The 21,937-nt window shown below is 37.7% G+C and overlaps 2 protein-coding genes and 2 non-coding genes across 4 annotated transcripts; all 4 read right to left on the bottom strand.

The window, feature by feature from the left end:
• Nucleotides 1-925: 925 nt before the first annotated feature.
• Nucleotides 926-1,042, bottom strand: LOC139120894 (U5 spliceosomal RNA). The gene has a single exon (XR_011549172.1). It is a non-coding gene; the product is annotated as a U5 spliceosomal RNA (small nuclear RNA).
• Nucleotides 1,043-5,080: 4,038 nt separating this feature from the next.
• On the bottom strand, nt 5,081-5,197 carry LOC139120888 (U5 spliceosomal RNA). The gene has a single exon (XR_011549166.1). It is a non-coding gene; the product is annotated as a U5 spliceosomal RNA (small nuclear RNA).
• A 3,536-nt stretch (nt 5,198-8,733) lies between these two features.
• On the bottom strand, nt 8,734-11,232 carry LOC139119921 (ectonucleoside triphosphate diphosphohydrolase 8-like). The gene is made up of 4 exons (XM_070683881.1): nt 10,973-11,232; nt 10,288-10,398; nt 9,669-9,806; nt 8,734-9,101 (listed from the first exon to the last, which is right to left on the bottom strand). The coding sequence occupies exons 1-4, from the start codon at nt 11,171-11,173 to the stop codon at nt 8,922-8,924; spliced, it is 630 nt and encodes a 209-aa protein (XP_070539982.1). The 5' UTR covers nt 11,174-11,232; the 3' UTR covers nt 8,734-8,921.
• A 550-nt stretch (nt 11,233-11,782) lies between these two features.
• Nucleotides 11,783-21,127, bottom strand: LOC139120627 (ectonucleoside triphosphate diphosphohydrolase 1-like). Its single transcript, XM_070685137.1, has 7 exons — nt 21,043-21,127; nt 14,586-14,756; nt 14,003-14,120; nt 13,408-13,561; nt 12,991-13,150; nt 12,152-12,400; nt 11,783-11,791 (listed from the first exon to the last, which is right to left on the bottom strand). Exons 2-7 carry the CDS (start codon nt 14,694-14,696, stop codon nt 11,783-11,785), a joined length of 801 nt encoding a protein of 266 aa, XP_070541238.1. The 5' UTR covers nt 14,697-14,756; nt 21,043-21,127.
• Nucleotides 21,128-21,937: the final 810 nt, after the last annotated feature.

The following is a 21,937-nucleotide window of genomic DNA, read 5'->3' as shown; positions in this document are numbered from 1 at the left end:
TAAGTCCAGAGTAACAGACTCACTGTCGGAGGATGGTGAGTTCGAGACTCTAGCATGGCGTCGTGCCCTTGTGCAGGGCACTTTACTACTCATTGTTCCATTGGACAATTGGTAATTGTACCTTGTCCTGTAATTGGGCGATGTCTGTTGGATGATTGATTAAAATTAAAATAAAATCACATCCGGATTCAAGTTTATCACAATTATATTTCAGTTTTGTAACACGTATGGTTAATTTGTAGATTACATTTATGGTTCACAGTTTTTATAAGTGTGGTGGATTTTATTACAATTATTATTGGTATTACATATACTGTGATTATTACATTTATGGAGGTTACAGAGTGACATTGATACCAGTTTTGGTGATATCGGAATACACAGTGTTACGCAGCTGAGTGAAGTCGTACACATACTTCATCAAAAGACTTCAGTCACCTGTACTGTTGACGTGCATTTCGATACCAAACTTTTTATTTTTGTTTTTGTTTTTTAAAGATCTTAAGAGTCATGTTACAGCTGCTTAATGAGACGGCATTTTTAGACAAATCAGTTGATAAACTTTGATTGAACACTGTGAAAAACTCAAGCCTTTTTCAAAAATCTCAGACACATTTTTGTACCCAGTATTTTGAGTGCAGTTACTCTTTGACATCCGGATAATAAGCCCCTTCCTCTCGGACTTAAACTTTTTTGCGTCAGCCAATTTCTTTACACTTTCACTAAAATCTTTATTAAAATTCATCGCCCATCAATTTTCTGATATATAGTACTTGGGTAAAAGTGCATAACCTGACCGAAAAAATCACGTTTGAAGTCGTCGCAAAGGTAAGGTGGAAAGCTTCCTTACAGGCTTCCTAACACTCATTTTGTTTAAAGCCTTCACCGGGTATACAGCATGTGATCTATCTTTGGCTTTAAGTATTGCCCTGCGCCAGGCAGGGCTCGCAAAAATTGTTAAAGACTCATTAATTGTTCTTCTGCACGGAAATCTTTAGTAAAAGGCGAAAGATTTATGCGAGATGCAGAAAAACCAGAGTACTAATGGAAAGGAAGTGCAGGTCAGCATATCTAGACAGGTGCAACTTTCTATACGGTTTCCATGGGTGGTTTATTATTTTCGTTCATTGATTTGTTGTTGCCATTTTTCATTAGATTGTCATTTACTTTGTGGCATACACCAGAAGCACTCCATTAATACACAATTTATGACACCTGAAAACGCTTCCAAACTGTACGAATTTGAAGGAACAATAAAAAATTGTGAACAAATCTTTCTGTTGACTTCTGGGAAATGCATATATTTGCATATCATTATACTAACAGTAGCAGCCAAGTTTATACTATGTTCTTTTTGGTTGGGGACAATTTGGACAATTTGGACAATTTGGAGTCACGTACAAATTTGTGAATGTCGATACATTCGATTTATTTTAGTGTTCTTCTTTTCAGAGGAATTGACATCAAATTAGGTCCAATAATCGTTATCATTCAAGGTAACTAAGAAATTTACCAGGTCCAAGGAACATATTGAAAATGACAAAGGCAATGGGGTCATCTTGAACCACAAAATAGTGGTGGTACCAGGTGTCCGGAATGGGTAAGCGTACCCTGCCAGCTAGCCGCACCCGTCAAGATTGACCCAAAGCGACAAATCCATTGTTATTTGGTGAATTCACCAAATTACTTTTGTGAGTCAAAATTTGGTATGCTGTCACTCATCATTTGAGTAACAGACAGGTCATATTTTGATACAACATCTCCGTATCTACCGTAGAACTTCTTAAATGATTTCACTAATCTACTTTCTGAGAATCCTTGCCTCACTAACTTTTAAGCTAATAGGCTGTGTCTAACTCGAAAGTCTTCATATGAATTGCATGCTCTACTGTATCTAAGGAGTTGTGAAATATACACACCATAAGCTGGAGATGATGGTATATTGCTCGACAAAAAGGGAAAGTTTATGATTTCAAAATTGAAATCGTCTCTTTTGTCATACAGCTTAGTATATAGTGTATTTTGTCTAATTTCAAACAATACATCTAGGTATGAAGCCGAGTCCACACTTTCAGTTGTTTCTTTTATTTCTAAATCATCTGGGTAGATGTGGTGTAGATAATTGGATATACCAGGATTAATTAAACTGATGAGATCATCGATATATCTGTGGGTGTTGTTAAATCGCTTGGCAATCCTTTTACACCCAGATTTCTGAAGTGATTGTATGAAATCTGCTTCATACGAATACAAAAATAAGTCTGCAAGAAGTGGGGCGCAGTTTGTGCCCATGGGAATGCCTATGGTTTGCCTCAACGCAGTTGATGAAAATATAAGGACTCTCAAATTTCTACAATTATTTTCTAATTTAGCTTACCTCTTGTACTTGTGGGGGTTCATTTTGCAGGTCGCATAGTCATGATTTGACTGTAAGTGAACAGGAACTATTTTCAAATTGACAACTTCGGGATTCAAAATCCATACGAATACATGTTTTACATAGAAAATACGGTTTTTATTCAAATTATGCGAAAAAAATCAATAAACCGCATAACAGCGATTTAAATATATCAATTTTCCGTTAGATGATGAAATTCGTTCTATTTTTTCGACAGATTTTCATGATTGTCATTTATATGTAAACCCCAAAATTTGGAGAGAGAAACTATGTAAGAGAGGCGTGTAATAAAGACATTATAGCCCAAACAAGGGACTATGTACCCTCGAGGCAGGAGACCATTTGCCCTCCTGACGTATGGCAAGAGGTCACATACCCTCTGGCACATAGTCAAATATTTGGGCTGATATACAAAATGTAAATATAAATCTCGTATGTCACAATCTGACATAAAATTAACAGTATATATGATGAAACGTAAATCATTATCGTAATAACGTACTAACCGTAGACGTTATAAATGTAATGCTAATCGACAATCACTGTAATAGATATATATCTTTATCTCTTAGCACGCTTGAAATCTATCCATTCAGCTGAAATTATGTAGTAGTTTGGAGGGTCGCAGTCAGAAAACTATAGCTCGATTATTTAACTACTCTTTATCGAGGATTGGGATTTGGCCAGGCAATTTTGAATGTGATGTCTTCGCTAGGTGACTTGGTGTCGTTCGTTGTGAGTTCGAATCCGATCATGAATTTCCTCAGTTTATTAGTATGGAACAGTCATCGTGCAAACCTTATACAATAAATCCTTATTTTCCTCATGACATCGATTGGCGAACGGGACTTCACAGTCACAACATACTTTATTTTAAACTTTAGAACCAAATGGTCCAAGGCCATGAGAGACAGATGCCGTTTACAAAAAATACAGTATCTATCAGTAAGTAAAGTAAGATTAAACAGCAAAAGAGATGCACATTATTTAGTTTTATTTCGCATAAATCTTTCACATGTATCCTTTACAAACATTGAAATAAACATATCAAGTAAATTTCTTGAAATGTATCCAAGCTATAAGAAATCAATCAACCCGAACTCCAAACAACGATGAGTCCATTTTACACCACACTGGATTTGGTAACAAAACCTTAAGAAAAATCTCAAACGATCAAATCATTATGATAGTGGTTTTTTATTCAAGGAACATAAGCATATACAAAACAAAATAAGTGAATTTAAAGGGAATCAAGATCAATGAAGAGACACTAAGCTTTCAAAATACCGCCAATAAGGTAGTATGCACCTCGAAAGTGAAAGACTTGAACTTTTGCTCAAACTTTCCTGAATGAAACTTTGAACGATTCTCTTACCAAATCAACAATAAAAATCGGGGGTCACCATGCAAAGTTTGGAACTAGCGACACAAATTACCCAACATTTTGCGATATTTGAAATTCAAACTCGCCGCCATTGTTATGAGGGAAAATTAAGTTTTGGATTTTTGAAAAACTAAGATTGTGTAAGTTTTTCTTTCTCCAAGAGCTTCAAAATAAATCCCCAGAAGTGGTAGATCAGCAAAGAATTGTAGAAATTTGAGAGTCAGACTATCTGTCACCGAAGCGCTTTTTACCCTAAGACAATCACAAAAACAAACTAAGGTCACCGAAGTCGGGCACAAGCTGATTAAGCGCTTCATTGCTATCTATTCCAATATCAGCCAATCATAATGTTTCACTAAAATCGTATCACCTATAAAGATTGTCTGCCATGTGTGAATTTCGGGAAGTTACCGCCCTTTCGTTGACACACGTGTACCTGCTTAATAATACAGACTGAACTGCCCAGATACAGAATGTACTGAAAAAGAAAGTTGCCGAAATGTATGCAATAATGCCACACAGCTTTCAGTTTTATTCAGGACATTGTTATCAGAAGATGATGATTTCAAGACCCAGTAAGTCCAGAGTAACAGACTCACTGTCGGACGATGGTGAGTTCGAGACTATAGCACAGTTTTTTTCATATTTGCGGTGAGTTTTATTACAATTATTATTGGTATTACATATACTGTGATTATTACATTTATGGAGGTTACAGAGTGACATTGATACCAGTTTTGGTGATATTGGAATACACAGTGTAACGCAGCTGAGTGAAGTCGTACACATACTTCGTCAAATGACTTCAGTCACCTGTACTGTTGACATGCATTTCGATACCAAACTTTTTATTTTTGTTTTTGTTTTTTAAAGATCTTAAGAGTCATGTTATAGCTGCTTAATGAGACGGCATTTTGAGACAAATCAGTTGATAAACTTTGATTGAACACTGTGAAAAACTCAAGCCTTTTTCAAAAATCTCAGACACATTTTTGTACCCAGTATTTTGAGTGCAGTTACTCTTTGACATCCGGATAATAGCCCCTTCCTCTCGGACTTAAACTTTTTTGCGTCAGCCAATTTCTTTACACTTTCACTAAAATCTTCATTAAAATTCATCGCCATCAATTTTCTGATATATAGTACTTGGGTAAAAGTGCATAACCTGACCGAAAAAATCACGTTTGAAGTCGTCGCAAAGGTAAGGTGGAAAGCTTCCTTACAGGCTTCCTAACACTCATTTTGTTTAAAGCCTTCACCGGGTATACAGCATGAGGTCTATCTTTGGCTTTAAGTATTGCCCTGCGCCAGGCAGGGCTCGCAAAAATTGTTAAAGACTCATTAATTGTTCTTCTGCACGGAAATCTTTAGTAAAAGGCGAAAGATTTATGCGAGATGCAGAAAAACCAGAGTACTAATGGAAAGGAAGTGCAGGTCAGCATATCTAGACAGGTGCAACTTTCTATACGGTTTCCATTGGTGGTTTATTATTTTCGTTCATTGATTTGTTGTTGCCATTTTTCATTAGATTGTCATTTACTTTGTGGCATACACCAGAAGCACTCCATTAATATACACAATTTATGACACCTGAAAACGCTTCCAAACTGTACGAATTTGAAGGAACAATAAAAAATTGTGAACAAATCTTTCTGTTGACTTCTGGGAAATGCATATATTTGCATATCATTATACTAACAGTAGCAGCCAAGTTTATACTATGTTCTTTTTGGTTGGGGACAATTTGGATTAAGGTTTGGAGTGGGAGTCACGTACAAATTTGTGAATGTCGATACATTCGATTTATTTTAGTGTTCTTCTTTTCAGAGGAAAGTAGTTGATGAAAATGTAAGGACTCTAAAATTTCTAAAATTCTTTTCTAATTTAACCTACCTCTTGTACTTGTGGGGGTTCATTTTGCAGGTCGCATAATCATCATTTGACTGTAAGTGAACAGGAACTTTTTTCAAATTGACAGCTTCGGGATGCAAAAAATAGAAGATTACACGTTTTACATAGGAAATACGGTTTTTTATCAAAATTATGCGAAAAAAAATCAATAAACCGCATAACAGCGATTTTCATATATCTGCATATTGTTAAAGCAATTAAAGTCAAAGATAGAGTTTGTGCTATATACCCGGTGAAGGCTTATACAAAATGAGTGTTAGGAAGCCAGTGAAGAGTACCTTTGCGACGACTTAAATTCAAACGTTATTTTTGCGGTTAGGTTATGAACTTTTACTTTTCATTTTACCAAATGTAAAAGGAATTAAGACATTAATGAAGAGACACCAAGCTTTCTAAATACTTAAACTTTTGCTCAAACTTTCCTGAATGAAAATTTCAACGATTCTCTTACCAAATCAACAATAAAAATCGGATGTCACCGTGCAAAGTCGGGAACTACCGAAACAAATTACCCGACATTTTGCGATATTTGAAATTGAAAATGGCCGCCATTCGCTCTATGGGAAAAATTAAGTTTTGGATTTTCGAAAAACTAAGATGGTGAAAGTTTTTCTTCCTTCAAGAGCTTTAAAATGAACCCCCACAAGTGGTAGATCAGAAAAGAATTGTAGAAATTTGAGAGTCCGACTATCTGTCCCCGAGGCGCTTTACAATTACAAAAACAAAAGTCACCGAAGCCGGGGGTTATCTATTCCAATATCATAATGTTTCACTTAAAATCGTATCACCCATGTGTGAATTTCTGGAATTGCCGTCCTTCCGTTTACAAACATGTACCTGTTTCGTAATACAGACAGAACTGTCCAGATACAGAATGTAGTGAAAAGGAAACCAAGCTGCGGAAAGTATGCAATAATGCCACATGGCGTTCGGTTTTATTCCTGGGACGTTGTTATCAGAGGATGGCGAGTTCGAGATCCAGTAAGTCCAGAGTAACGGACTCACTGTCGGAGGATGGTGAGTTCGAGACTCTAGCATGGTATCGTGCCCTTGTGCAAGGCACTTCACTCCTCATTGCTATATTTGACATTGGGTAATGGTACCTCATCCTGTAATTGGGCAATGTCTGTCGGATGATTGATTAAAATTTAAATAAAATCACATCCGGATTCAAGTTTATTACACTTATATTCCAGTTATATATGTATGTTACATTTATGGTTTACAGTTTTATTATATTTGGTAACATGGTAAAAACACTATGTATGATGATTTACAAATTCGTCTCTATTAGTTTGGCAAAACTCTAGTAACAGATAGCCTTATTTAATTTTTTGCTAATGAAGTATTACCTCTCACACGCCCGTTCAAAACAACAAAACCCTATAAACGCTCTATAGAAAGGATACGTCATTTGTCAATCTCTTAGTTTTTGAGAAGTTATGCATGACTCAATTAAAATACTAGGAGTGGACAAAAGAATACGATACAGGAAAACTAAGAGCAACGGCAGCTTTAAGTTTTTTTCAAATAATGCCGTTACAGAACAAGACTTTGTTGTTATTCAAGTATGCTACTAAAGAGAAGTTCTGATTTTTTTATTGACTAAGGGACTGGTCAGTTTCTTCGGCCTGGGGGGGGGGGCGGTGGATTATTTTTTGCCGACGTCAAAAAGTGGCTGACCCCCCCTATTCCAAATTTTGAAAACAGGGTGACCCCCCCCTATTCCAAATTTCTAAAACAGGGTGACCCCCCCCCCCGGGCGCGACAAAGGTAAAACAAAAGATGGACATAAATTATATATATATATATATATATATATATATATATATATATATATATATATATATATATATATATTATATTTTACATTTTACATATATTTATATTTTAAATAGTCATTCTATGTTTTAGTGAAATTGTTGACATGTCAGTTGTAAGATAGGAATTTCAAAGTGTCAATCTTAAAGTTTAAATACAGTACATTTTGAATGAGCTGTATTTTGAATGAGCTGTGAATGTATTTCACACTTTCTCTGCTTAACCAGATGTCCTGAACTGTTGTACAGAAATTGATGTCAATCATTAATATCAAAGAGGAAAAAGCAGTGAATGAAAAACTTTGATGGGTGTTAAGACTTGCCAACCATCCAATTAAATCTACTGAGGAGCCATAGAGAGCTTTTTTAGCCAAATCTGATGTGTACAGTGTCTGAGAGGACCTTTTCCTGTGTAACATTGAAACCATAAAAGCACAGCTAATAATGACAAAAACTGCCTTTTTTAACTGTTATTTTGTTCATAAAAAAGCATCTTTCTACAGAAAACCTATGAAACAAAGGAAAATAATTGCATCAATGAGAAGGAAAGATATCTTGTCATTTTTCTATCTCTAAAATAAGTCACTGTATCAAATATATATTGTGAAATATTTGTGCATGTTGCTTTCTCATACTGAATTCTCACAGAGAGAACAGAAAAGTATCAGGAATTTGTCATCCTTTTCATATGAAATGCAGATTTCATAATGGTACACTTTCACTTAGCAAACATCAAGATATCTCTGAAAGTATGGCGCCCGAAGGGCGCGCCAAAAAATATGAAACATCCTGATATCTCTGATATATATGCCTTGTATATTAAAGTCATGCACCTGAAGGGCATGCTGAAAGATGTATGATATATTAAAGTAATGAGCTTGAAGAGCACGCTGAAAAATATTGAACATACAGATATCTCTGATGTATGTATGCTTGATATGTTAAAGTTGGGCGTGCTGAAAAATATGACTGATTATTAAAGTTACGCGCCCGAAGGGCGCGCCAAAAAATACAACTGAATGATGAATTTTGTGGCTGACACTAGCATTTTAGGCAATGATGAGCCTGTGTCAAAATTCAAAAACACACTGACCCCCCCTATTGGGCATTTCAAAAACATGGTGACCCCCCCTATCACCAAAGTCAAAAACAGGGTGACCCCCCCCCCATGAATCCACCGGCCCCCCCCCCAGGCTGAAGAAACTGACCAGTCCCTAACATCGTTGGCGTGGCTGATGCCTGAAATTGATGGAAAATTGTAGATGAGCTCATTTCAGTCGACGGCGCATGCAAACAAGGAGGAGTCATTTTAATATTCATTCATTCATTTTATCTGACTATTGAAGAAATATATCTGACTATTCCAGAAATATGCATGTTATGAAGAACATTAATAACCACTTTTGTGTTATTCTCTACAGGAAAACACTACAATAACGAATCCTACAATGAGAATGATGCAGCACAACACCATCAGACCAGCGAATACACCAGTAGACATGGCTCGTTCTTTCCCGTCTTCTGATGGTATCATATTAGTAACGTTCAACATTAGTCCCAGCGCCCATCCAACTGTCGTACCGTCGATCTGAAATCAATCGTGCGAGAATTAATGTATACTTGGCCAAGTCTGACAGTAAACACTAGACGCAGTATCAAGAAGAAGGCATTAAAATTCGGCAATCTCGGCATAGGAAGTACCGTATCATTCAAAGGAACTTCATGGTATATTGTTTACCCCATCTGCATAATCTTTGGCGACACAATTTATCAACAATTTTAAATGTTGTTGTTTTCGGTGTCCAAGTCTTGTAAGCTAACACAGAATGATTGATAGCGCTCATGTAACTTCAAAACTGGAATATAACTACATCGATTGATTGACACTGAAATGAAGCCGTCACAAGCCCTGCTCCAGTTATTTGTATGTACCTACAAACACATACAGGTATATTTGTGTACCTGTTTTAGTACCTGATACAAGATACTTTGGTTGTCAAAATTTCAATTACTAGGTACAGTGTACTTTTTGTAGATAGGGACGTGACTAATTGGTTTCGGGTGTTGACTTTTATGCTATTATACGTCAAAGGTTCTCATCCGACAAGTGCCTGTGAATGTAATTACGTGTATTTCAGTACATACGGCGACTTACATCCCCAACAAATTTAATATTCCATGTTTCTTCAGTGAAGCCATAGGACATCGGGTCAGTTAAAAACAAGTAACAGAACATTGATCGAAAACACTCTGCATGCACAAGGTCTCGATTGAAGGATGGCATGGTCTGAACCTGTTGATGGCCAAAAAGACACTGTGCATTTTTAGACAACATATGGAAAAGAATGGACGACAAAACAATGAATTCTATTTTTTCCTTCACATCTGTAAGCAAATTTTGAAATCAGAAAATACCATGGAATGTAATATACTTCATCGAAAGTGTAAACATGCAGACGCCTATATTAAATAACGAGAAAGGTAGGTATTAAATTATATTTCGGTATACAGCAACAGGCATCGAAAGAAATTGTTTTTAACAGGCAACAAAATCATTACTTTCGAAAGTGACTTTGAGAAATGGCGGCAGAATTATGAAATAGACTGGATATAAGGGATGTTATACCAACATAGAATGGTGAGCCAATTTAGTGAAAATGAGAGAAATATTTAATTATGTTTTAAAGAAATATTAAGCAAAATTATGCTGCCACCGTGGCTCTCAGCACCGCCGAAATGTCAGACATTGAGGGCGCTATCAATCTCTACAGTACCTCACTCCATGGCTTGCCACACAAATCGTGAATTGCTGTTCTGTAGTACGTAAGATTAACATCGCTGGTGAGATTCAGGAAAGTAGCCGTATAAAAGAATGTGCTGAAAGCCTGCAATAAAATGAAACGCCTTATATTTAAAACATGTGCGTTTGGTATCATCAGCGATCCCATGGTAGATGAAAACTCATTGAAGACTCTCAGCATGTTTCAATGTCTCTATCTACATAGAGATTGAAGCGCGGTGTGGCAGCAGTGCGTCGTGGATAATTCTAACTATACTAGAGAGTTCGAAGTCGTTGACCGCTAACCCCATCAATGTGGCTACTGCTGAGAGTCCCTAGCTACGTTATAATTGTTCATGCCGCTACAATCTCTGTACGAGAGATTGTGCGTTCAGTTGACACTTGATGGTTGTGAGTGCAAATCTAAAATGTTAAAATTACAATATTAACGACTATTTCCTCGGTTTGAAAAGACTGACAAGTTAATTTAGTGGTCCAAAAATCCATGCTCATGCACCAGCATAGTATGTTCATTTGTGCTTGATTACGATGCATTTGTGTTGTGAAAGACACATAAGCTTACTGGTCTATGTAATTGTTTATACAGTAAGAAGAATGTAAGCGTCTTGTATCTGTTTTTAATCTGATGATTCTGGCATAAAAGATAAAGGCAAACTTACATAAAACTTTCCAGTTACAGGAGGTTTGTAGACAGATAAATATGCACTGGTGTTGAACAGTTTTTGAATCTCTGTCCTACACTGTTCCGTGTTGCTGCTTCCCTCCAGGGTGAAAGTTGAGTTTTCCTGGAACACCTGGAGGCAGAGTGACCTCTGACCCCCACGCCTTTCGGGCTTCATTTCCTTTGCTGCAGTGGGCATCAAAGAGGTACTTTGCAGTCAACTCTTCGGAGAATCCAACTGGAGAACACGGGTTAACAATTGGACTGGTATAGCTAGCATCCTAGAAGAAAACATCCAGTTTATGTATACTTAGCCTAGATGCAGAAACTCCTTTTATTAGAAAAAGAAAATGAATATATATGGACCCAAGGTGTGAAAGCAGTGGCTGATTTTGGGTGCAGGAGAAGAGGAAACATTCGGCTGTGTATCACCCCTATTTGTAACAATCAACCCTATTTGTAACACTAACCCAATTTGTACCTGTGGCTGTATGTGTAGTACATTCGGCTGTATATGTAGCAAGTGCTATATACCGTATTCCAATGATAACGTGACAGGCAGTGGTGATGTTCTCAAACTCGCTCACTAATATCTAAGTTTATCACCGGTATTGCAGCCGGTCGACAATAGACCATCATCTTTATCATGACAAAAAATACTTTGAAAATATTGAGTGAGACAAATATTTACTGAGTGTCCTTATTCTAATACGAGTGTATCGAGTTGAGGAACTAGAAAAATTAATGTCATATTAATTGGTTTTGGATGCACATCTCCTTGAGTGCTTATTTCAATTCTGTTAATTTTTCAACGAATCTGAAATGTCAATGTATAGGTAAAGGTAAGCATTAAAAGCAACTTAGGCCCGATCTCCCATATAAACATGTATCAAAAAGGCGAAGCTTTCTCTGTTGCAATTCTGCTATATATTCAACCATATTAACATCATTTCATGAATTTGTATGATGGAGTTAGAAGAAATATTTATTTGCTGACTCTTAGGAGAATACCATAATTGTTACTTTTATGCTTTCTACCGCAATGACAAACATTAATTACGACTACCGTTTCAGGATTTGTGCAGTGTGTTTGCTACCTCGCCATATAAAAGAATAAAAAACAACAAAATAATATTATGAATGAGAAATCGTTGCCTAAATACGTATACATATATACCTGGACAAGGGTTGCCAGATATCTGCGTAATGCTTCGTTGATACCATAGCAAAGATAACTGTGAGTATACAAGACGTAGTCCTCCCCATACATTCTCAGGAGCACAGTGTTTTCTGGCGGTACTACCGTAAGATCTTCGGGTATGAACGAGATTTGTAGAGATGCCCCACCCATATCTAGTGCCCCCACAGTTTCGGTAGAAGTGGTTGCTGATGACATCAAACTGGAGATACCGGAGGGTGCTGGTCCCTTTGTGTGAACAATGACAGAATTGTTAGACATTGCCCTTTGTTAGATGAAGAACTTTGTTTCCTTTAATAAATTTTACATTATACTTATTGATAATACATCATATTCCTGATATAAGTATATCTCTAGAGTGTGTATCCAAACTGTTGAGGAAACGTTCACCAACTGTTTAAGGTCAGAGTGTCATCCTTTGCATCAAGACGTGTAATGCTGTTGCTATTATCTGAGTTACTACGTTGTCTATCTTAGAACAACGTAAACAGCGGAAAAAGTATTTCGCTTACAAGTATTTATACATTAATTTGTGTATGACGTTTCGTTTTTCAGTGTTTTTTATTGTGAATTATCATCGATATAATCATGGTTCAAACAACACCCAAAGATTTAATAGTTCCACACTAAGATAATATTCTTAGTATGTAAAGTTTATTGATAGCAGTAACGTTATTTAGATATGAGACTTTGTTCATAAAGCAGGTGCATTGCCTGCATCAATACATATGATTTACTGGAGTTTTAGATGACGTCTCTCTACATATTAAATGCCGAAATGGAATCGTCCAAAAGCAAACGTTTAAACATTTGCCTACCTTTGCATAATTACCAAGCAGGTAGTTGACGGTGACCCAGGAGAATGACCCCTCTTCTTCTCCAGTTAGTATAGACACAGAAAGTACGTTAAATGGATACGAATTCAACGTCTGATCCACAGCTTCCATGACAGCATCACTCTGATCTTTACTCTCCTTCCTAGAAAACCATAACAAAATGTGTGAAATATGACTTTCATTATCTGTCTTTGTGACGCTGTCCAAACTCATAGTTTGTCATATTGACGAATCCATGAAAGTATTGTTCATCACCTGACATTTGTGACAAATGAAAACCTGAGGAAAGTAAGGTAATGATCCTGTTACGTTTCTGCTTTGAGTTTTCAAATAAGAAATTTGGCTGCCTCATTTTGTAAGGCAACTTTCTTTTCTACTATAAATCTGGAGTACACGTACTCGGCTAATCTCATGCCAGCTGTACATCCTAATGTCAATGGTGAATCGGCATAGTCTTCTTCGGGCACAACCATCAGTGCTGTCTTGTTCATACAACTTTCCAAACTTTTTCCAGCCTCCGGTGGATTGTCAAGATAGCTCGACAGACCTCCTCCTGGAAACGAATGAAATTGCATGGTACTATGGGATCTTTGGCGGCATTTTACCGTTCTTACCGTTCTCTAGACTGAAAGATCCGTCGCTCGAGGGCATTCTCCCCTCTTACACGTAAGAGGGGGAGCGTAGAGAGCACCCTCGAGCGATAAATCTTTCAGTCTAACCGTTCTCTACGCACCTCAAATTGTATTAACTATTTTTACATCACGTGTGACACGTGATGTTCAGCGACGTTTTTGTACAGACATACGATACGATATCGCATGGTAATGTGGCATTTGGTGATATTTCATCGCTTGTGTTTCACAGTTCGCTGAAGATACAAGAATATTATCTTTTATTACATCCAGAAGATTATTGGGCGTACTGATACATCTGATGCTAAAAGGTTGCCAAGTGTCAGAAAATAGTTCGCACATTACATTTTATGTAACATTACCCTCCGCTCGACAGGTATCCGCTTGAGAGACAAGTGCTGTGGAGTGTTCCTTTTTCACAGGCCATTGGTAGGCGTAGAGTCTGGAACCGGAAGAACCAGCATCCCATACCAAACCATACTGTATCAAAATGTCATGGAAACCATTAAGTTTAGTAAATACTCGGTCTTTCTTTCCTTTTATTAAATGTTAAATTGCCGTTCTGTGAAGGTACGTTAGTTTTTGTCGACACCCTATTTCTACAGTCGCTGCAATTTACCAACTTTTTGAAAAAATGTCCTACGCCTTCTCGAATTTCACGTTTTTAACGTTGACTTCAATGGAATAGAACTAAGTTGAATCGCCGATTCATCTTGCTACATAAGAGCTATACGCTAAAGACCAACATAATTATCAATATCCCTCGTTACTTTCTGGATTTAGTTTTCGTTTTTATGCTTTCTTTCCAGAGATTCAACCACAATAGTATCTCTAATGGCACCAAGTTTAACAGCGTTTCGTTTATTTATTACATTGCTTACGCTGCCATTCCACAACATGTTTGATCACAAAACATTCAAACGCGCAACATATAACACAACCTACCCCGTTCGGTATTTCCGCGTCATATGTATATTGTACCACACATAGTACAATAATACCAATAACGCCGACAAGCACAAATGTGATCCCGACGGCAAGAGATTTAGAACCCATCCTTCGCTTTGCACACCGGTGTAGTTCAACGTTGGCGTCGCCTGTGTTTGGTCACTGTGTCTTATGAAACAAAGAATTATTAATTAATATTTCCGCGTTATAGAACGTGGATATGTCTTTGTTGTTGAAAATGTGGTCGACGACATTTAAAAAAAAATCATATTTAAGATGCTTAAGCATGGTTTTCTGCATTATTCGATCAGCTTGAATACGAGCACTTCTACCATAACCTCTCAGTCTTTTGTTTTGTAGACATATGATAAATCATGAGCTTGGTAAATTATGGCTTTGGTACCGGTGTAGGCCTTATGGGCATGCCAACATTACCCAGAGTGTGCGTAATGATTATACATTTATTTTTTCGCATGATAGGTCATGTAAGGTCATTTGGTACCACTTGACTTTAATTCCTTGGCGGCGCAGCTGTTAAACATGGCCACATGCTTTCAATATTGGTTTGGTTTATTCCAAAATGCATAGGCCTCAGCCCATCGCATATTAAGGCTACAGAACACAAATCAGGAGAAAGACAAAACATGTTAACGCTATTTACAAAAGACAGCTACGAAAAACTACACAGAGAAGTATTAAATCGTTTCTCGTTGGTTAATAAAGCCATCTCTAATCTTATACGCTTTGTGAATAAATATTGACAATTTGTAAAGAACCCGATTGTTGTTACTTGCTAAGAGATTAAAAAACTTTTCTTGTGTTGGATGTATTCTGTAACCTAAAGGTATCAAATCAACTCTCAGTTCTGCGTATAATGGACAAAGTAAAACAAAGTGAAATTCGTCCTCTACTAGCGAATTTCCTATACTACTACAATATGGACAAAATCTCTGATTCGCAGGTATGGGAGGATTGCAGTGTCGTCCGGTTTCAATTTGTAACATATGGCTTGAACATCGGAGTTTGGCAAGATCAACCTTGAATTTTGGAACGTTAATACACGAAAGATAAAGTTCGGGATTGAGCATGGATTTAAAATGGACATAGCTGCGAAGACGTGGCGAATCATTGATTGACGCCGACCACTCTTGCCTATAACAATCCCGTAAACGGTCTTGAAATAGATTGAGAAATAACTTTGGATCTCCTACTCCTTGTTCAAGCCAAACGATACCAAAACCATATCGAAATAAAATCTCACGCACTTTAGTTACCCAATTCACTCTGCCTGCCAGGTCTAAATCTTTCAACATTTCGTAGCAAGCTTTTGGGTATCGGTTGTTATTCATAGCTACAAGTTTTAGCCAATAGGCGATACATCGTTTCATGTAAATACACGACAGTGGATATCTACCACATTCCCCAAGAAGTACTTCATGGTTTACACTAGAATTTACACCAAGTAGAAATCTACAAAACTTAAAATGTACATTCTCAATAACAGGTGAGTATTCAAAGCCCCAAATTTCAGCTCCGTAACAAATTACCGGAGCAACACATGTGTCAAAGAGTTTAAATGCTTGTGAGAGGGGGAGCCCTCCTAATTTCTTGAAAACAATTTCTATCTGATAAAGAGCTTTGTTTCCTTTCATGCACAGATTACTTTTAGCTGGTGACCATGAAAGTCGTGATGACATTAGCATACCCAAGTAGTTGTAATGTTTGACAACATTTACTGGAGAACCCATGTAGAACCATTTTTCATATCCCCTCAATATCCCACCGTTTCTAAATACCATGATTTTTGACTTGTCTAAATTGACCGACATGCCCCACTGATTACAAAATATCTCAAGTTTGTTCAGCTTTCTCTGTAATTTTATAGGCAAATCGGCAACATCCGTTACATCATCAGCGAACATGAGAATTCCAACGTTGTCAAAGTTCGAATTAATTGAAATCCCCCCATTTTCTATATACATATATGACGCAAGTTCGTTGATAAAAAGACTAAATAATAGAGGACTGAGCATGCACCCTTGTCTGGTTCCCACATTACAGTTAAAATAATCGGTTAGTCCGCCATTACACAGAACACTTGACTCGATGTTATTATACATGGATCTAAGGACTTTAAGTACATTCCCATGTAAGCCATAGGATATCAGTCTATGCCACAAGTACCTATGAGTCACCCGATCGAAGGCTTTAGAGAAATCTATAAATAAACAGTACATGCGGCCTCTTCTTTGAGAAAGATACTTTTGTACAATAGACTGTAACGTGAAGATATTGTCAATCGTACTGTAGCCCTTACGGAAACCAGCTTGTGATTCAACAATGATATGCTGTTCCTCTACCCATTTGACCAGACGCTCGTTAATAATTTTAGTAAACATTTTGCTCATACATGATAAAAGGGAAATGCCACGAAAATTATTGACGTCTGTAAAACTACCTTTTTGTGAAGGGGATAAATAATACCTTTACCCCAACTCTCTGGGAATACACCTAAAGCAAGAATCAATTAAACAGTTCACAAAAACAGTGTTTCAAGACATCATTACAGTTCTTGAACATTTCGTTCACAAGTCCATCAGGACCAGGAGACTTAGAGTTCTGTAAGGCGTCGATACACTTCGAAACTTCCCCGATAGTAATAGCTCTGTTAATGTCCGAAGGAGTATTATCGTCGCAGGCAGCACAAAAAGCATCGTGGTCTGCTAAATCAAGGGCAATTTTCCGTTCAAAAACGGCATCCTGGACAACAACTGAATTATTTAGTAGCGTGTTAAAATAATCAAACCATGCATTTGTTGTGATGTTATCAGCGGTAGATACCGACTTATTGCTTCTTATTTCTTTAATTGTCTTCCAGAATTTCGTATGATCGTTCGCGTGATGTAATAAAGTGTCCCGTTGTTTCTTCTTATAGTTTTCCGCTTTCATTTTACATAATTCTTTAAATAGTTTTCTGGAATCAGAGTACTTTGTTAAGTCTTCTCCCTTATTTGATTTACGAAATGTATTTAAAAGTTCGAACTTCCGGTCTCTAGCGCGAGAACACTCCTTGTCCCACCATGGTTTGTTAGAGGGTATGTCTGTTGTACGTCTCTTTCCACTTGTAGTCATCATGTCCTCCCCAGCTCTTGTGAATATATCAGTCAAAGTCGTTACAGCTTTGTTCAAATCCTTGTCCTGAACAGCTTGACTGAAAATTCTATACAAAAATTCAAAACCTTCGTCTTGTAATTTGTGTTTGAAGGAGTCAGATAAAAGCGAATTCCAACGAAATTTCTTCCATACATTGAGTTGCATAACATCTGTACTGATATCTCCGTCAGTTGTAGTGTCATACTCATTTGGGAAACAAAAGCAGCATTGAATAGGTAAATGATCGGAAATGTCTAACGTGTCAACTCTAAAGTCATCAACGAATTGAAACAAAGACGTGCTAATGATTACATAATCAATCAAACTTGCTCCGTTATTTGTATAGCAGGTGTAGTCCCCTTCACTGTCACCGGTAAAACGCCCGTTTACTATGTGTACATGTTGTTTATAACAGAATTCAATTAGGGATTGACCAAATCTATTTACAGTCCTGTCCCGTGATTTTCTAGGTAAATCAAAGTGGTCAATTTCATAGCCAGGCTGGGAAGTACCTGTGGCATTCGTATCATCAGTAATGTGCTCATCTTCAAAATCTTGCAAGTCCCCAACTCTAGCATTAAAGTCGCCAAGAAAAATAAAATCAACATTTTCAAACTGAGAACAAATGTCCATAACACAATTTTCCAAACGAATAATGCCATCTAATTCACCCTCTCTATAAATTGGGGCGCCCTCTGGTGAGATGTACACGCCACACACAATTAAATCACGGGGTGTATTAAAAGCATTTCTGCTAACGAACAAAAACACAGAGTTCTCGTTATCTTTGAAAATGCGTCTTACAAAACGAGAAATAAAATTAGCAACATAAATACACACACCACCAGAAAATCTTCCATAATTTCCCTTACGTTTTCTCGAGGACGAATAACATTTGTAGTTTAGCAGCCAGTCACAAAAATCATCATTGGATCTTGCCCAAGTTTCTGTTATACAAGCTATAGAAAATGCAGAGAAATACTGTTTCAGTCCGATGTCATTTGTGTATTTTTTCAAACCCCTGGCGTTCCAAGCAGTTATCGAATGTGTATTTTCAGCAGTTCTTGCATGTAAGTGTTCATCTTGACACTGACTCACACTCTGGCGATTTTTGGCGATGATAGCCTGGCCACACCACTAGATAGGAGTTAGCTCATTACTTCCAGAATCAAGTTTGTACTTTCTACCGTCAATAAGCAATTTATCATACGATAGAATTGCTCGTTTACCTTCATCTCTAGCCTTGACAAGGAAAGGTATGAGTTTCTTGCGAGCCTGTCTAACAACAGGAGGTAAATCTTCAGTGACAAATATTGGTGAATCTTTTTTCAGAACAGAACGCGCTTTCTGCAGCACTGCCGAACGTGTCTTGTATGATAGAAATTTCACTATAACTGGACGTGGTGAACCCTTTTTCATTTTCACGTTTAGTCGGTGCGCACGTTCAATTGCAATAACTGTGTCGTTGTCCGCTTGTTCAATATCAAGTTCCGTTTTCAACATTACACGAACTGCATTTTCGCAGTCTTCCCATGTTTCACCTTGAACTTCTTGTATCCCTCTAATAATAAGGTTATTGCGACATGTTTGGTTATGAAGTCCCAGAGTTTCACGTTCTAGAGTTTCTATTCTTTGTGTGAGCTTCTTGTTTTCCTCAATTAAATCGTCCTGTTTCCTTTGCATAGTAAGAACTGACTTGTTTACTTGATTCACGTCCTTTCTCAGTGCTTTGATGTCATCTCGAATCATCTTCACAATTTGTATCAATGATTCACCGCTTTCTTCGTCTGTTTCAATTTCTTCAGTATCAATTAAATCGCCTCTAGCAGAGAGCTTCATCTGTCTCGTCCTAGGGCCGGGATTCAGTTCGACGTCTCCGGCGCGAAACAAAAGTAAAGAAACATGTGGGTTGGAAATTTGTCGAGGAATGTCACAGCTGTTCAAAGGATTTCGCCGAGTGAGACTTGTGGAGTGAAAACGTAATGAGAATTCTGTCGAAATGTTCACTTGGTTGTCAAACGAAAACTTCTCAAATGTTAGCCTACCACTTTTCTCCAGCCAGGAATGGAACTGGTCAGTTTGTTGTAGAAGTAGCTCACTTCCCCCGTACACCAGTCCAATCACAAATACACAGGATAACAACCTGTAACGTGTCTCCATAGCCGGCGTCCATTCAGTGAAGGGCGTGTACCACTCCAATGATACACCTCGCCAACTTTTTGGCTGCGAAAAACAGCCAATTCTGCTTCTCCAGGCTTCAGTACCAACACACATATTGCTGTTTGATATACCTCGTAACTTGAGCCTATCCGCAACTTGCGTTTGTTGAAAAAAGGCGAACAAATACAAAGTGTCAGCGGAGCTCAAACAAAACGCTGTTACCTCTAGCGTGTCATGCGCAGAACACCCACCACATGCTTTCTAAAGGCCTGTGTCAAGCGTCCGATTGTCTTGCCAGGAAATGTACTTATATTACAATTTCCGTGGAAAACACCAAACCAACTTGACAAAAATTTCAAAGGGAACAAATGACTAACACCATGTAAATACTCAATGTCAACAATTAGTGATACAAGAAACAGGGATTGAGACCTGCCCCTTTAAAGTGAAAGTGAAAGATTTAAACTTTTTCTTAAACTTTCCTGCAGGAATCTTTCAACCATTCTCTTTCCAAATCAAGAATAAAACTCGTGGGTCACCGTGCAAATTTTGGTTCTGGAGAAATAAATTTCCCAAGCTTATATTTTAAATTCAAAATGGTCGCCATTCCTGTGTTAACTCTATAGGGAAAAATCGAATTTTTGATCTTCGAGAAACTAAGACGGTGACAATTTTTCTTACAGCAAGAGCTTTTTTAGTTAAACGAGCCCCTACAAGTCAAGCGGTAGAGCAAGAGAGAATTGCAGTTTTAGTTTGAGAGTCTGTACATATCTGTCCCAAAGGAGCGTTCTACCTTAAACACCTAACGACTCGTTCTCGGAAATGGTCCAGTTAGCTAGGTGTCCACTACGTGCGTCTGTAAATCCTCATTTCAAGAAGATATTGTCACACATTGATTTCCCTTACATACAAAACTTTGATTCGAACCAAAATCAGCCGTATTAGGAACTCGCTACTGTAAACAACTTGATGGCTGCTGTTGCTAGGAAGAATAACCATCGATCATGTAAGCGTTACGGGGATGGCTATTTCCATTCGTTGTCAAGGCTGTGTATACTGGTATAACTCTTTTTGTGCGTTGTGGTTGAAAAATGCCATCAACTCTGTAACTTGCGACAACCACTGCTGTATTATTACTTACCACACTGTTGTAAACTGTTACCGGATGTTGGCTCGTCGAAATAGCAGAGTCCGTAGACAGAACCTGCACCTACCTTGAAGCCTGCTGGCCTCTGATTACACGATTCACGACAGTGTTTACTTTACTTATAATGATTTATGATTTATGTCTGATATTGTCCAAACAGTTCAACAATTTATACAAGTATGACCGTTTTTATTTATATGAACCATCGGTGGTAAACGGAAGTGAAAAAAGGAAACATTGTCCTTGCATACCTTGCTGTATATCTGATGATATTGTACATATAAGATGACAAATGCTTTTAAGTCTAAAGTTCAGCTTCACCGATAAACGAATTTGTTCTGTACCCAACAATTACTACCGTTCGCGGTTTTCTGCACGTATGCAAATATATATGGTTCATCCCCGTCAAATAGGAACAAAGGTCATCATTGAGCAATTTTTTTCTGAGGTCGATATAGTAACCCAGCGCAATACTTTGCACGCAAACACATACCTTGACGACATGTGCTCCTATTGGCTTGGCCGGCTGAGCCACAGGGAAAAGCGGTAAGTCCCCTGGGGTGGGGAGGAATGGGGTTTTTGTGCAACGGTTTACTTTATTATATTTTATTTTATTAATTTTGACTGTGATTTTTCAAATAAAGATTTCGACTCCAAACCGTCTGACTGCTTTATTACTACACACACGGTCCCTCCACAAAGTGGAGGGACCGTGCTATACAATTCCATATCTCCTCTCCAACCTGTATACATACCACTGTAATTGCTTAGCAAACATTGCTAATCAGCTGTCCGTATCAGCGGATTAATTGATTTAGTCAACACCACAGCCGTCCCACACGTAGTAAAGTAAGACGGCGTAAATTGGCATGTAGCATAGTGGTGCCAT

Source organism: Ptychodera flava, chromosome 20, assembly GCF_041260155.1.
Source record: "Ptychodera flava strain L36383 chromosome 20, AS_Pfla_20210202, whole genome shotgun sequence".
Taxonomy (NCBI): Eukaryota; Metazoa; Hemichordata; class Enteropneusta; family Ptychoderidae; genus Ptychodera; species Ptychodera flava.
The sequence above is the reverse complement of the archived record's forward strand: the minus strand, read 5'-3'. Positions and strand labels throughout refer to the sequence as shown.

Excerpts from the sequence above, each read along its gene's own strand:
- LOC139119921 (XM_070683881.1), bottom strand. The coding sequence starts at position 11,173 with ATGCCCACTGCAGCAAAGGAAATGAAGCCCGAAAGGCGTGGGGGTCAG. Across the intron at positions 10,399-10,972 it reads CTGTAACTGGAAAGTTTTAT|GCTTTCAGCACATTCTTTTA; the intron begins GTAAGTTTGCCT and ends ATTTTATTGCAG. Across the intron at positions 9,807-10,287 it reads GTGGCAAGCCATGGAGTGAG|GTTCAGACCATGCCATCCTT; the intron begins GTACTGTAGAGA and ends GGCCATCAACAG.
- LOC139120627 (XM_070685137.1), bottom strand. The coding sequence starts at position 14,696 with ATGGGTTCTAAATCTCTTGCCGTCGGGATCACATTTGTGCTTGTCGGC. Across the intron at positions 13,151-13,407 it reads GCTGGCATGAGATTAGCCGA|GAAGGAGAGTAAAGATCAGA; the intron begins GTACGTGTACTC and ends ATGGTTTTCTAG. Across the intron at positions 12,401-12,990 it reads TGCTTGGTAATTATGCAAAG|GGACCAGCACCCTCCGGTAT; the intron begins GTAGGCAAATGT and ends GTTCACACAAAG.